Source organism: Ipomoea triloba, chromosome 3 (genome assembly GCF_003576645.1).
Source record: "Ipomoea triloba cultivar NCNSP0323 chromosome 3, ASM357664v1".
In the NCBI taxonomy this organism is placed as follows: Eukaryota; Viridiplantae; Streptophyta; class Magnoliopsida; order Solanales; family Convolvulaceae; genus Ipomoea; species Ipomoea triloba.
The window spans coordinates 1,838,973-1,850,008 of record NC_044918.1 but is presented as its reverse complement, the minus strand read 5'-3'; the positions used below and the strand labels follow the sequence as shown (position 1 = coordinate 1,850,008).

The 11,036-nt window shown below is 39.7% G+C and overlaps 3 protein-coding genes across 3 annotated transcripts; all 3 read left to right on the top strand.

Moving 5' to 3' along the window:
- Positions 1–935: 935 nt before the first annotated feature.
- Positions 936–3,664, top strand: LOC116012064 (heat shock factor protein HSF24-like). The gene is made up of 2 exons (XM_031251533.1): positions 936–1,620; positions 2,792–3,664. The coding sequence occupies exons 1-2, from the start codon at positions 1,417–1,419 to the stop codon at positions 3,425–3,427; spliced, it is 840 nt and encodes a 279-aa protein (XP_031107393.1). The 5' UTR covers positions 936–1,416; the 3' UTR covers positions 3,428–3,664.
- Positions 3,665–4,811: 1,147 nt separating this feature from the next.
- On the top strand, positions 4,812–6,154 carry LOC116012066 (calmodulin-like protein 1). The gene has a single exon (XM_031251535.1). It carries the CDS (start codon positions 5,251–5,253, stop codon positions 5,794–5,796), a length of 546 nt encoding a protein of 181 aa, XP_031107395.1. The 5' UTR covers positions 4,812–5,250; the 3' UTR covers positions 5,797–6,154.
- A 3,144-nt stretch (positions 6,155–9,298) lies between these two features.
- LOC116012067 lies at positions 9,299–10,596 on the top strand. Its single transcript, XM_031251536.1, has 2 exons — positions 9,299–9,790; positions 10,281–10,596. Exons 1-2 carry the CDS (start codon positions 9,347–9,349, stop codon positions 10,323–10,325), a joined length of 489 nt encoding a protein of 162 aa, XP_031107396.1. The 5' UTR covers positions 9,299–9,346; the 3' UTR covers positions 10,326–10,596.
- Positions 10,597–11,036: the final 440 nt, after the last annotated feature.

Here is an 11,036-nt window from a genome sequence, read left to right as displayed (position 1 = left end):
TTCTCTCTTCTCTGTCCAGTCTCCATCTCTGAGACAGAGTTTCTTACTCTCTTGGAGTCTTAGTGTCTCACTGATTCACTCTTTTGTCTCCGACTCTTCAAGACTTCTAGGGTTTTGCCCGTTCTGCACAGCCCTAACCCTACAACCCGCACTTGAGTTCGCTGTCCGTAATAGACGCCGGTTGTGGAAGCTTGTGTGTGGTGTGATCGTGTCCGGTGGTGGTCTGGTGGAAGCCTCAAGCAGTCAGGCCAGTGGCTCTGTGTTGATTTGTTGAAGTTGAAGCCCTAGTTCTCCGGGAAATAATTGGAGAAAACAAGTAATTTTTACTTTTATAAATTTTCTAGGGTTCTTTTGTACTTGTGTAGTATGTGTTATACTATTTTTTATGATTGATGATGTGATTCCTGTGATTATACTGATTTGTGTGTAAATTTGTTGTAATGGTGAGTCTAGGAGACTGTGAGTCTTTGAGCCCTAATTTTGGGTTCACTGTCTCACTAGCAGACACTCACTAAGCCCTATTTTTTGGGGCAAAACCATATAGATGATAAATTTATGCAAATTCCTGATATATGATTCAAGTTTATGGTAATAGAACTCTTAAATTTGTACATACTATATTTATGTAATATGTTTCATTTTGTACATACTAGTGGACGTTGTTTTATGAATCTGTTGCCCTTATTATGAATTTATGATGAATTTGTTTTATAACGCCATGGTTTCTGAATTCTCCAGTTTTGAAATGCGAAATGCGAAAGTCAAAGCGGGACATTCCACAGATTTGTAGTCTTTGTCACGCCAAATGCGTTAAGTGTGGAACGGGGATGTTCCGTGGTTAATGGTGGGCCCAACCTCGTACGACAACTGGGTAAAGTATCGACGACGGCTACGTTAGATGCGTAGAAAACCATGTCACCTCCTCTATCTTCTTTCTCAACATTTCTAGAACCTTAATACTAATTTCCCCTCTCATCTTCTTTCTACATATTCTCTGCTTCTCAAACATCTTCTACTTTCAGAGTTGCAGACATTTCGGAGAAGGAGTTATGATTGTGTTGTTGGCGGGAAATAGCGGCGGCGAGGAAAAAGAAGCGGCGGCGATTTAATGGAAGAAACTACGATCACCGTCGTCCGTTCTTGCGTTTTCATCTTTGGATTTTACTGCTGGGGCTGGGAATTCCTCACCGCTCTCCTTCTCTTCAGCCGCTCTTTCTAAATCCTTTATTCTCCTATAAATTTTCTTTGATAGATCACGCCCAGTTCGTATCGAGTCGGTCCAATTAAAGAGTAAAGTACGACTAAATTGATTTATCCATATATAAAAGGGGTTCGAAATTCTGACCTTTCTTAAAGAATAAGAGTGTTCAGTCACTCAGTCCAATCAAGCTGGTTTTAGAGTCGCCGGAGAATAGAATGTCGCAGAGGACAGTTCCGGCGCCGTTTCTGACGAAGACGTTCCAACTGGTGGACGACCGGACCACCGACGACGTGGTGTCGTGGAGCGACGGCGGCGACACCTTTGTGGTCTGGAAAACGGCGGAATTTGGTAAAGATTTGTTGCCGAATTACTTCAAGCACAACAATTTTTCCAGCTTTGTCCGGCAGCTCAACACCTATGTAAGTCCATTATTTTTCTCAACAAATTCTGAATATTTGCAAATGAATTGAAATATTGAATAATCGTATATGGATTAGTTACAGTATTAATGTATTATGAGTCTGGCATCATCAATACACAACAACCTGTCTACTGAGAATAATAATAATAATAATAATCTTGTAATGAATCCAAACAAGTTGGCTTTTGTTTAAAGACAATTGATTGTTTTAGGTGTGAACATTGACTGTTTGATTGCAATTTTGGTCGCATGCTGATTGCTGAGGATAATTTTACTCAAATGGTCAATGAAAGTGGTTGAACCAGGCAACTCCAACTAAATTGGTTACTTTGTAATTAAAGTTACAAGTTTGACACCCAGCAAAGTAGCCTATTGATTGTTTTGGTTTAAGTTAGTCAGCTATAAACAATCTAGACTGAATGCAGAGTTTACTCAGTGCACTCTATTGAGTTCAGCGCTATTTGTTGAATAGAGCCTGAGTTGGTCACTGAGTAGCTTGACTCAATTACACCCGTAATTGGAAATGCAATCCATGGTTCACCTTTCACATTTACCAGTCAGACCCCAAGGATGCAATTGTATATTTGGTTTTAGTGCATATGATGTTATTTTTACAGCAGACCATTATAAATTCCCTTGTCCCCCATAGCCTCCACACCCAGGTCCGATAAGGGATAAATCACTGTAACTCAGCGGCACAGTGCCTGGTAGCATTATAAAGTCCCTGAAATGAGAAGTTGTTGGAGCAAGGAGTGGTTTCATTGTATACTAAAATGCCAACATGTGAACTGCAGTAGGCAGTAGTCAATTTAAGACACTTGGGATTCATGTAGGTTAGGTGAACAAAATCAAAGTTGTGGAAATTTAGAACACATACAAGAATCTCCCAACCCGTTTAGGCGCTCTGATTTCTGGTTTCAAAGAAAATGTTTTGTCAATACTTTAGAATTATAGGCTTGACTGTATGACCACAAATTTTTTTTCCAATGATTTGAATCCTAGTATTATGTAAATCCTAGAATGTGCAACACTAACTTCTAGATTATGGGGTGTTTGGTAATTAGCTGATAACTGATTGGCTGTGTTAGCTGTTTTGATCAGCTGATAGTATTAGTTGGTTATAAAAAGTGGTGAACTCTAACTAGATGACGATACATTTTGTTCTGCAGGGCTTCCGAAAGATTGTGCCAGACAAATGGGAATTCGCGAATGAGAATTTCAAGAGAGGTCAGAAAGAGCTTCTCACAGAAATCCGACGGAGGAAAACTGTGGCGTCTGCACCTGTCACGGGAAAATGCAACTCCTCATCGCCCGAGAACTCTAGCGAAGAACCTAGCTCGAGTTCCACCTCGCTATCAAACACGAAGAACCCCGGATCAGGGGAGACACCTGCAGCAGGGAAGCCACAGTTGGCGGATTTGACAGATGAGAATGAGAAGCTGAAGAGAGACAATCAGGTGCTGAGCTCAGAGCTCGAGCAGGCCAAGAAGCAATGCGACGAGCTCGTGGCTTTCCTGACTCAGTACGTGAAGGTTGCCCCCGATGAGATCAACCGCATCATGAGCCAAGGAACTCGGTCCAGCCACAGCGGGTTTGATGGTTCATCAGCTGATTTAAACTCAAATGACAGCCAGGACGAGGAAAATGGTGAGAGTTTGAAGTTATTCGGGGTGCTGCTGAAAGAGAGGAAGAGAAAGCGGAGCTTCAGTGGAAACGACATTGAATTTCCCGGTGCTCATAGGAAAAACGCGCCGTGGATGAAAATCTCTTCAGCACCTGGAGAGACCAGCAAGGTGTGTAACTGATGTATGGAATAAAGCTGTGTTTTGCAACGTTTGTAGTTGGAAACGTGAATCTTTTCGCAATGTTGTTTAATGATACATATAAAAGCCAGGTACATATACTAAATTACAATGTAATTTAGGTCGCGGGCTATGAGATTAGAACCCAACACTATCTGCCATGCACTTTCATATCTGGTTTTTGTAATATTGACGAGTTGGTAACAGTAATCCAAGTTGTAGAGATGCTTAATAACGAAATGGGCACCAACTAATCAACAAAACAACGGTGGGATAGTTGGATGATATACTATTTGATGATGTGAATTAGGTAAAATTTGCATTGTGATTTTAGCTAGTAAAAAAACTACGAGAATGTAAAGTAGTCTAAAGTTGTTTATAACTTATCGACTCAAACTACTAGGAGTCAAATTGAAACTCTGTAGTTACCAAGTCAATAACCTGATCAACTTAGTTGGGGTTATCAAAACTGTCATGTTGTCTACTTGAAGTCAAATTGAAACTGTGTGACGCTAAATGTACGTATGGTAGACTTGCTCGGGATCCGAGTAGATCGCCGAAAGAAGATCTTCCCGACCTCATCCCGACCTTAGTAGAAGGTGACCGACCACCCGACCTTCTCTACTTGGAGTCATGAGCCTCGTTCTTTCAGTCAAATCTAGCTGTATCGGGAATGAGGTCGTTAAGAATCTCGGCACACATGGAGGAATTTGTGAAGCTTCCGGTCTTCCCCTATGCATGAACTCCAAGAGTCACACATGCCGAAAGGCCAGCATGTGTTCCTATTTACCGCATGTGTTCCTATTTACCTCCTATAAATACCGTACCAAATGTTTGATAGAGGAATTTTTTGGGCGTTTCATAAGCTATTACTTTATGTTATATACTCTTGACCCCGAACTTAGAGACTTAAACCAAAAAGTATACTATAGAAGGATCTTACGCACTCCGACCATAACATTTATACGTAAGGAATTAAGAAATTTACCACAATTACCAAGCGAATAACATATATAATTAACTGCCAAGGACCTTGTGGTCCAGTGGCATCAAACCCTTCCCTTTATACGGGAGGTGGTGGGTTCGAGCCTGAGTGGAGGCAATACTTACTCTTGTTCTTCGATAGGTTGAGAAAGTAGTTATGAACAGATACTGCATTCTAATAGAGTTAGTAGCATTCTAAAAAAAAACATATATAATTAACTTGGCTGGTGTTATCAGAAGTGTGTAATTTGATCTCTACAGTTCAATTAATTCCCATTATAGATCAAAGTGGAATCAACTTTAATTTAAGTTCGGCGGCTATGCCAAAACAAGGTTAATGTTAGGCATTAAAACACGATATATACCTGGAAGGAATCATGAAAACTGTCCACAAGTTATTTCCTTGGTTGCAAAGACAACGGTTTCTGGTACGAGAACTCAACCTCAAACCAACCAGAAGAAAGACAGATTATATTATCCTATTTGACGCATTATCTGACGACATCCAATTCACTGAACAAACAGGAAAGCCATGTCCACCTAATCTAAGAAGGATTCTTGCAAAAACAGGGATAGATCAGAATCCTGTTCCAAGTGGATCCATCGTGCAACAAGAATAAGAATAATACTTACTCAAGTGGAGAATTTCAGTTCTGGGTTCCATTATTCCACCGCGTTTCAATCCTTACATAAATCCTCAAGTCGTAGCAGTAATCACCATCACAGATCATAATTGTTAAGCCTATTCGTGGCTAATATTTTTTACGGTTATTTATTTTTATCTGTTCTAAATACATTCCTGTAGACTACTTTATTAATTAACAGGACAGTTTTACTCGATAATGTCGGGTTTCCTCAACTTCCGCGGTAGTTTCTCAAGAAAGTCGTCTTCGTCGGCGGCGCCGGTTAAGGAAAGGCCGAAAAAGGCGGCGTCATCCAAGGAAGTTTTCCAACCAAACATGGACGACATGAGAAAGGTGTTCAACAGGTACGACGTCAACGGGGACGGGAGAATCTCGGTGGAGGAGTTCAAGCAGGCGCTGCAGGTGATCGGAAGCGGCGGCACGGAGGCGGCGGTGGCGTTCGAGGCGGCGGACTCCGACGGAGACGGCTACATAGATTTCCATGAGTTCATCGCCGTCAACAACCAGGGAGGAGGGATCAGCAAAGCCGACATCAAGAACGCATTCACGGTTTTTGACTTGGACGGGAACGGGAAAATCAGCGCCGAGGAACTTTTGCAGGTGCTAAGGAGGATGGGAGAGAGGTGTAACTTGGATTCTTGCCGGAAAATGGTGAAGGGTGTCGACTCCGACGGCGATGGATTGATTGACATCAAGGAATTCACGAAGATGATGACGGCCGCCGGCACCACCAAACGTTTCTAATTTAGCAAACTGTGTGAGACTAGTCAAATCTTTTATTAATGAGGTCAAATATCTGGTTTACTAATAAAAAATTTGGTCCATGAATCAAAGATCTGACCGTAACACGGATTGATACTTGCGTGTGTTAGCCTTCTAATTTGTTTATTACGAGGATGTTTTGTATTTATGCGGACAAACTTCAACAACTAAAGGAGATCGATAGTTTACTTGTTTTCAGTCAATCTCAGCTCGATGGAACAATATTTGAAAATTGTTAGGGTATGAGAATATGTGATTTGAACGTGTTATTATAGAGAAGGAACCACAATTTTAAGTGATTTTTAGTTACAGTACGTAGTATTTGTTTTTTGACGTTTCTTACTTGTTCTTTGAGTGTTCATGTTACTTGACCTTTGATTGCTAAGTTATAAAATCAATAAATTCTTCATTGTGGACGGTAAATTCATCATTTGAATTAATAAGCATCTGGTTCCAATTTAAATTCTGATTCAAATTCCTCATAACTAATTAATTAAAGGGCCAGAAGTCAAAGCAATGCCAATGCCAGGCCTATGTAGGCCACAACATTTGCATCCATATCTATATCGCTACATACTACAATTCAATGATATCATTATTATGAAATATGTGTTTCAATTCTCTTCTCTGAATCATTCCGATTCTCTGATCATAGCTACAACCATTGACGACAACTACCTCTGATCGATCTTGACAAATCCAATAATGTCACCTCTAGCTAGCTAGCTGCTACCTACTTTAACATTATTGTTGATTTATTGCTTCTTAATTTGTGTCTTCTAATTATGTTCCACCAACACAACAAGTTGGCTTCATTTGGCGACATGAATATCCCCACACAAGGATGGGAGCTGAGTAGCCACTCTCAATTTCGTTTTCCTGCATTATATATACACCATAGAGTGATGGAGACGTGTGCTCCAATAATTATATATGTAATATTTGATTGGTCGAATCGAATTACGGTACCAATGATTTTGTATCTTTTTAGTAGTACAATGTAATAAAATGAACGAAAAATGATGTTTTTAGTCATCTAACTATATATAAAGATTTTGGGAGTGGTGACCCCAAATAAAAGAAGCTAGATGCTTTCCCTCACTCTACGAGCACTTCTAGCACGCACTTTGCCATTATTGAAAATAACCTCTTCAATCCCATGGGGAAGGGCATTAACTTTCATGCACTCGGCCCATTGATGAGCATTCAGTACCTAAGGTTGCAAGGATATCAGGAACCTTACATAACTTGAATGCATGTACCTTCAATTTACAAGAAAGCCGGTAGCAGCTACCCGGGGCTGAGGTACACTCTCGGTGAAGTTTATCTTGTTATCCTAGTTGGCAAAAAACTCACAAGAAGGTAAATCAGTCTAGGTTAGTCATATGTGATCAGCTAATTATACCAAGAAAATCAATAAACTAATCTCACGGGAAGTTGAACTTAAGCATCATTTCCCCTCGATGCATGGATAAGGGAAATGTGTGAGGGAATGAGAATACTAAAGATAAACCATGAGAAAATAAGTTTTGAAAACTCGAAACTCAAAAATATAATAATCCTACGAAAAAAAATGGATATTATTTTGGAAACAAAGAAAGGACGAACAGTAGGATTTCTATGGGTTGCACCCCTTTGTGCACAAGAGAGAACTATACAAGTCGATATGCCTTAGAATAGCTCTTGTATAAATAGTGGTGTAACCTACTTTCCTAACCAATGTGAGACATGCTACTTTAAGCCTTTCCACATTCTTTTTCCAACTCAAATGTGTCTACTTTAAGAACCAATTTCTCACTCACCCATTATCCGTTTTGAGCTTACAATATATCAATACCTTCGTCTAACTACGAAAAACCCGAATCCATTTGACCCGATCCAAATCAAAAATGAACCTCACATGTATATTTGTGTCACAAAATAACTACTTAAAATGCCAATATATGCTATTTTTTCTAACAACTAATTAATGGTTCCGTTTGGATGAGGGGGCCGGGAAAACACTACTACCACAAAAACTATACATATCGATAGAAAAAAAAAAAAATGGAAGCACCAGTCTATTATACCCTTACAATTGGGGTAATTTTACTAATGGTTGTTGAAATTTTACTAGTGGAGTGACTGTATTTATGGCTCAAAGGTAAAATGATGCAGAGAAACTACTGTTGCATGCATGATGGTGCCGAGCTAGAAAAGGCAAAGAAAATTGAAGTGACATATTTAACTTGTTTCCCTAAACGCCATACAACAGCAAACAGGGCTGCCAGATAATACCATAAGATCTAGTCTTCACACTCATCGTTGAATGCCAAACCAACAAGTGCCGACAAACAGCTATCTCGTCAATCTGCATGCGGCCATTCACTCAATCCCCGACATATATATTTTCATATATCCTCCTTCTCAATAACTTGTTAGTTCTACATAAAATCATGCATGAATCATACGATTAAAGTTGTTTCACCGATGGGGAGATTGGGTTGGTGTGTGTGTAACAGTGCGTATTTCTTCACTCCCCACCCGACTATAAATACAAACATCTGCTGACGGGTTGGAATAGTGGGCGTGGGTCCCCCGGGAATATGCAGAGGTTGTGTAGGGTAGGGTTGGAATGTGATAGACTGGTCGGTCCCGCTACTCGACTCCATTCTTGAAGGAGTCGATGTAGGAGCTCTATCGGATAATTTTATTCTCGCAATAAATTTGTTTAATTCGAGCACTAGTACTCAAATACTAGTACTCAAATTGAGACATGGCCTAACTCTTTTACAGAAGTTAGTTTAAAAGTGTTGGTTCAATCCTGAATTAAATACTAGGCACGTTTTCTATAGGAGGGGGTGTAGGTTCATATCATACATGTTGGTTTCGGATTATATGATGAGCCTAAATCGAGTCAATTTAGCTTCAAAAGTTAACACTAAACTATACACTTATGCAAACAAAGAGCTCAACCGAAATTCCTAATGTTCATGGCAGGAATCAAACCATCCACCTTATTGCTAGAAACAAGTCTTTACTGTCCTAACCCTCGTTTTATAGTCGGGGCAGGGTCAAACGATCGGGTCAAAGGTCATCTAGTCAAGGTCAATAATCTAGGCTAAGGGCCATTTGACTCAAGTAAAAGGTCAATAATCTAGGTTAAAGGCCATTTGACTCAAATAAAAGGGACTTTTGACTCGGGCCACTATACTCAATAAATAAAAGGAATTCCTTAAGCTAATTTCCAGATTTCTCTCTTAAAACGGGCAATTTACACCATCAATTCCTATGAACTTCACTCCTGAGAGGAAGTTGGCAAGAGTTTGTTTAAAAATAGAGATTTGACCTAACTTTACTCTATAAAAAGTTTGTAGAGGATCCTATTAGGCTGATAATACCTTAGAAGAGAGGGGTAAAGGGAGTGGAGGTGGGGGTAGGGGTAGGGGTAGGGGTAGGAGTAGGCGTAGGTGTGGGGGGTGGGAATTTATAGTCTTTAACCTTAATCCTAGTATAGACATCTATCCCTCTTCTCTTGGCATGTTTACACAGAATGTACAGCCAAAACACAGAACAAAAATCATTTGGGGCTCCAACTAGTCCACGGATCTCCTTCTCCAACAACTTGGTGGAATTCATTGCCAACAACAACGCTCGTTCTTCTTCCCATCTTCAGATGATTAAGAACGAGAGGTACGCCGGCGCCGCCCCTGTATCCTCGGACTTTGAATTCTCAGTCGCCAATTCCTCCCTCATCATGAGCGGCGCCGATGAGCTCTTCTCTAATGGAAGGCTTTTGCCGTTTAAACAACACGCCCAGAAGAACACTCTCAGAGACGAGCTGCTTGCCCAGGATGATGAAGAAGGTGATGATTTCTCTCTAAGGCCACCCAAAAGTTCTAACAAGTGGAAAGGACTTTTGGGGCTCAGAAAATCCAAGAAAGTTGACAAGAATGAGGAAAAGACTGAAGAGATTCATGGCACCAAGACTTCCCAGGTATTACAACATTACACACTCAAAAGGATTTCATTTTTTGGCCGAAAACCACAAGGTTACATGTTCGACTCTCCGTGGGAGCGGTCTATTGGCATTTTTGGTTTGAGTCAGTAACATAGGCTGATTTATCTCTTTTGTGGTCCAGTTAATTGGTATTTTTGGTTTGAGTCAGTTATAGGTAACCTAGGCTAGTTTACCTCTTTGTGGTCCAGTTAATTGGCATTCTTGGTTTAAGTCAGTTATAAATAACCTAGGCTGGTTTACCTCTTTGTGGTTCAGGTAATTGACATTCTTAGTTTGAGCTAGTTATAGATAACCTAGGACATGTTTACCTTCTCGTGGTCCAGTTAAGATTACAAGACAGGATTTATCCGTGCACACTATAGGTAGTGGCTGCGAGTTTTCCTGTGTGACCTGAAAAGATTTCATTTTGCGTTGTTTCTCCAATTTCTTTTGACATTTCTGCCTGAAAAACATGGATTTTTTGCAGGAAACATTGCATGGTGGAGGAGCAAGCATTGGTTTTAAAGGCTGAATTTGATGGGTTCTTACTTTAATTTGGGTAGTATCAGTGTTTTTACTAGCAAGTTTAGGTAAAAACATTTTGATCTTCATCGGATCATGTTAGTGGTTAATTGGTGTCAGATTAGTATGGTGGTGTAGTTCTTAATTAAAGCTATTGACCATCCTTAATTTCATCAAAACCTTGTACTGCACTTGTTCATTATTGTAGAGATTGTCTGATCTTAATTATTGTCATGTTAATGCTCATCCTATCCCAGTTTATGAATTATGAAATTGTCTGAGCTTGGATGGGCTTCACCATTTTCATGCTTCTTCAGTATAGTTAAAGTAATCTCAGTAAGGATTCAGGTGAAGAGGGGGGGTAGGGTCAGCAGTCAAAGATACAGCTAAGCCTCACAGTCCCGGAGCCACAAGGTACAGAAGAAGCACAACCTTCAAAATAAAACCAAATTCATATATATATATATATATATATATATATATATATATATATATGTTTTTTTCTTTTGATAATCTAAGTTTTATGATTTTGTCTGTATTATAACTTGAACCTCATGAATCTATTTTAATCTTATGAAAAAATGAATTCAATCAATTTAATTTCGAGACTAACACTAATCTGAATGCTTCTATACATAAGGAGTGTAACTCAAACCCAAATCTAAAATTGAAGTCTTTGTTGTATGTCTTTTTTGAGTTATGTTATGATTGTAGGGTTAGT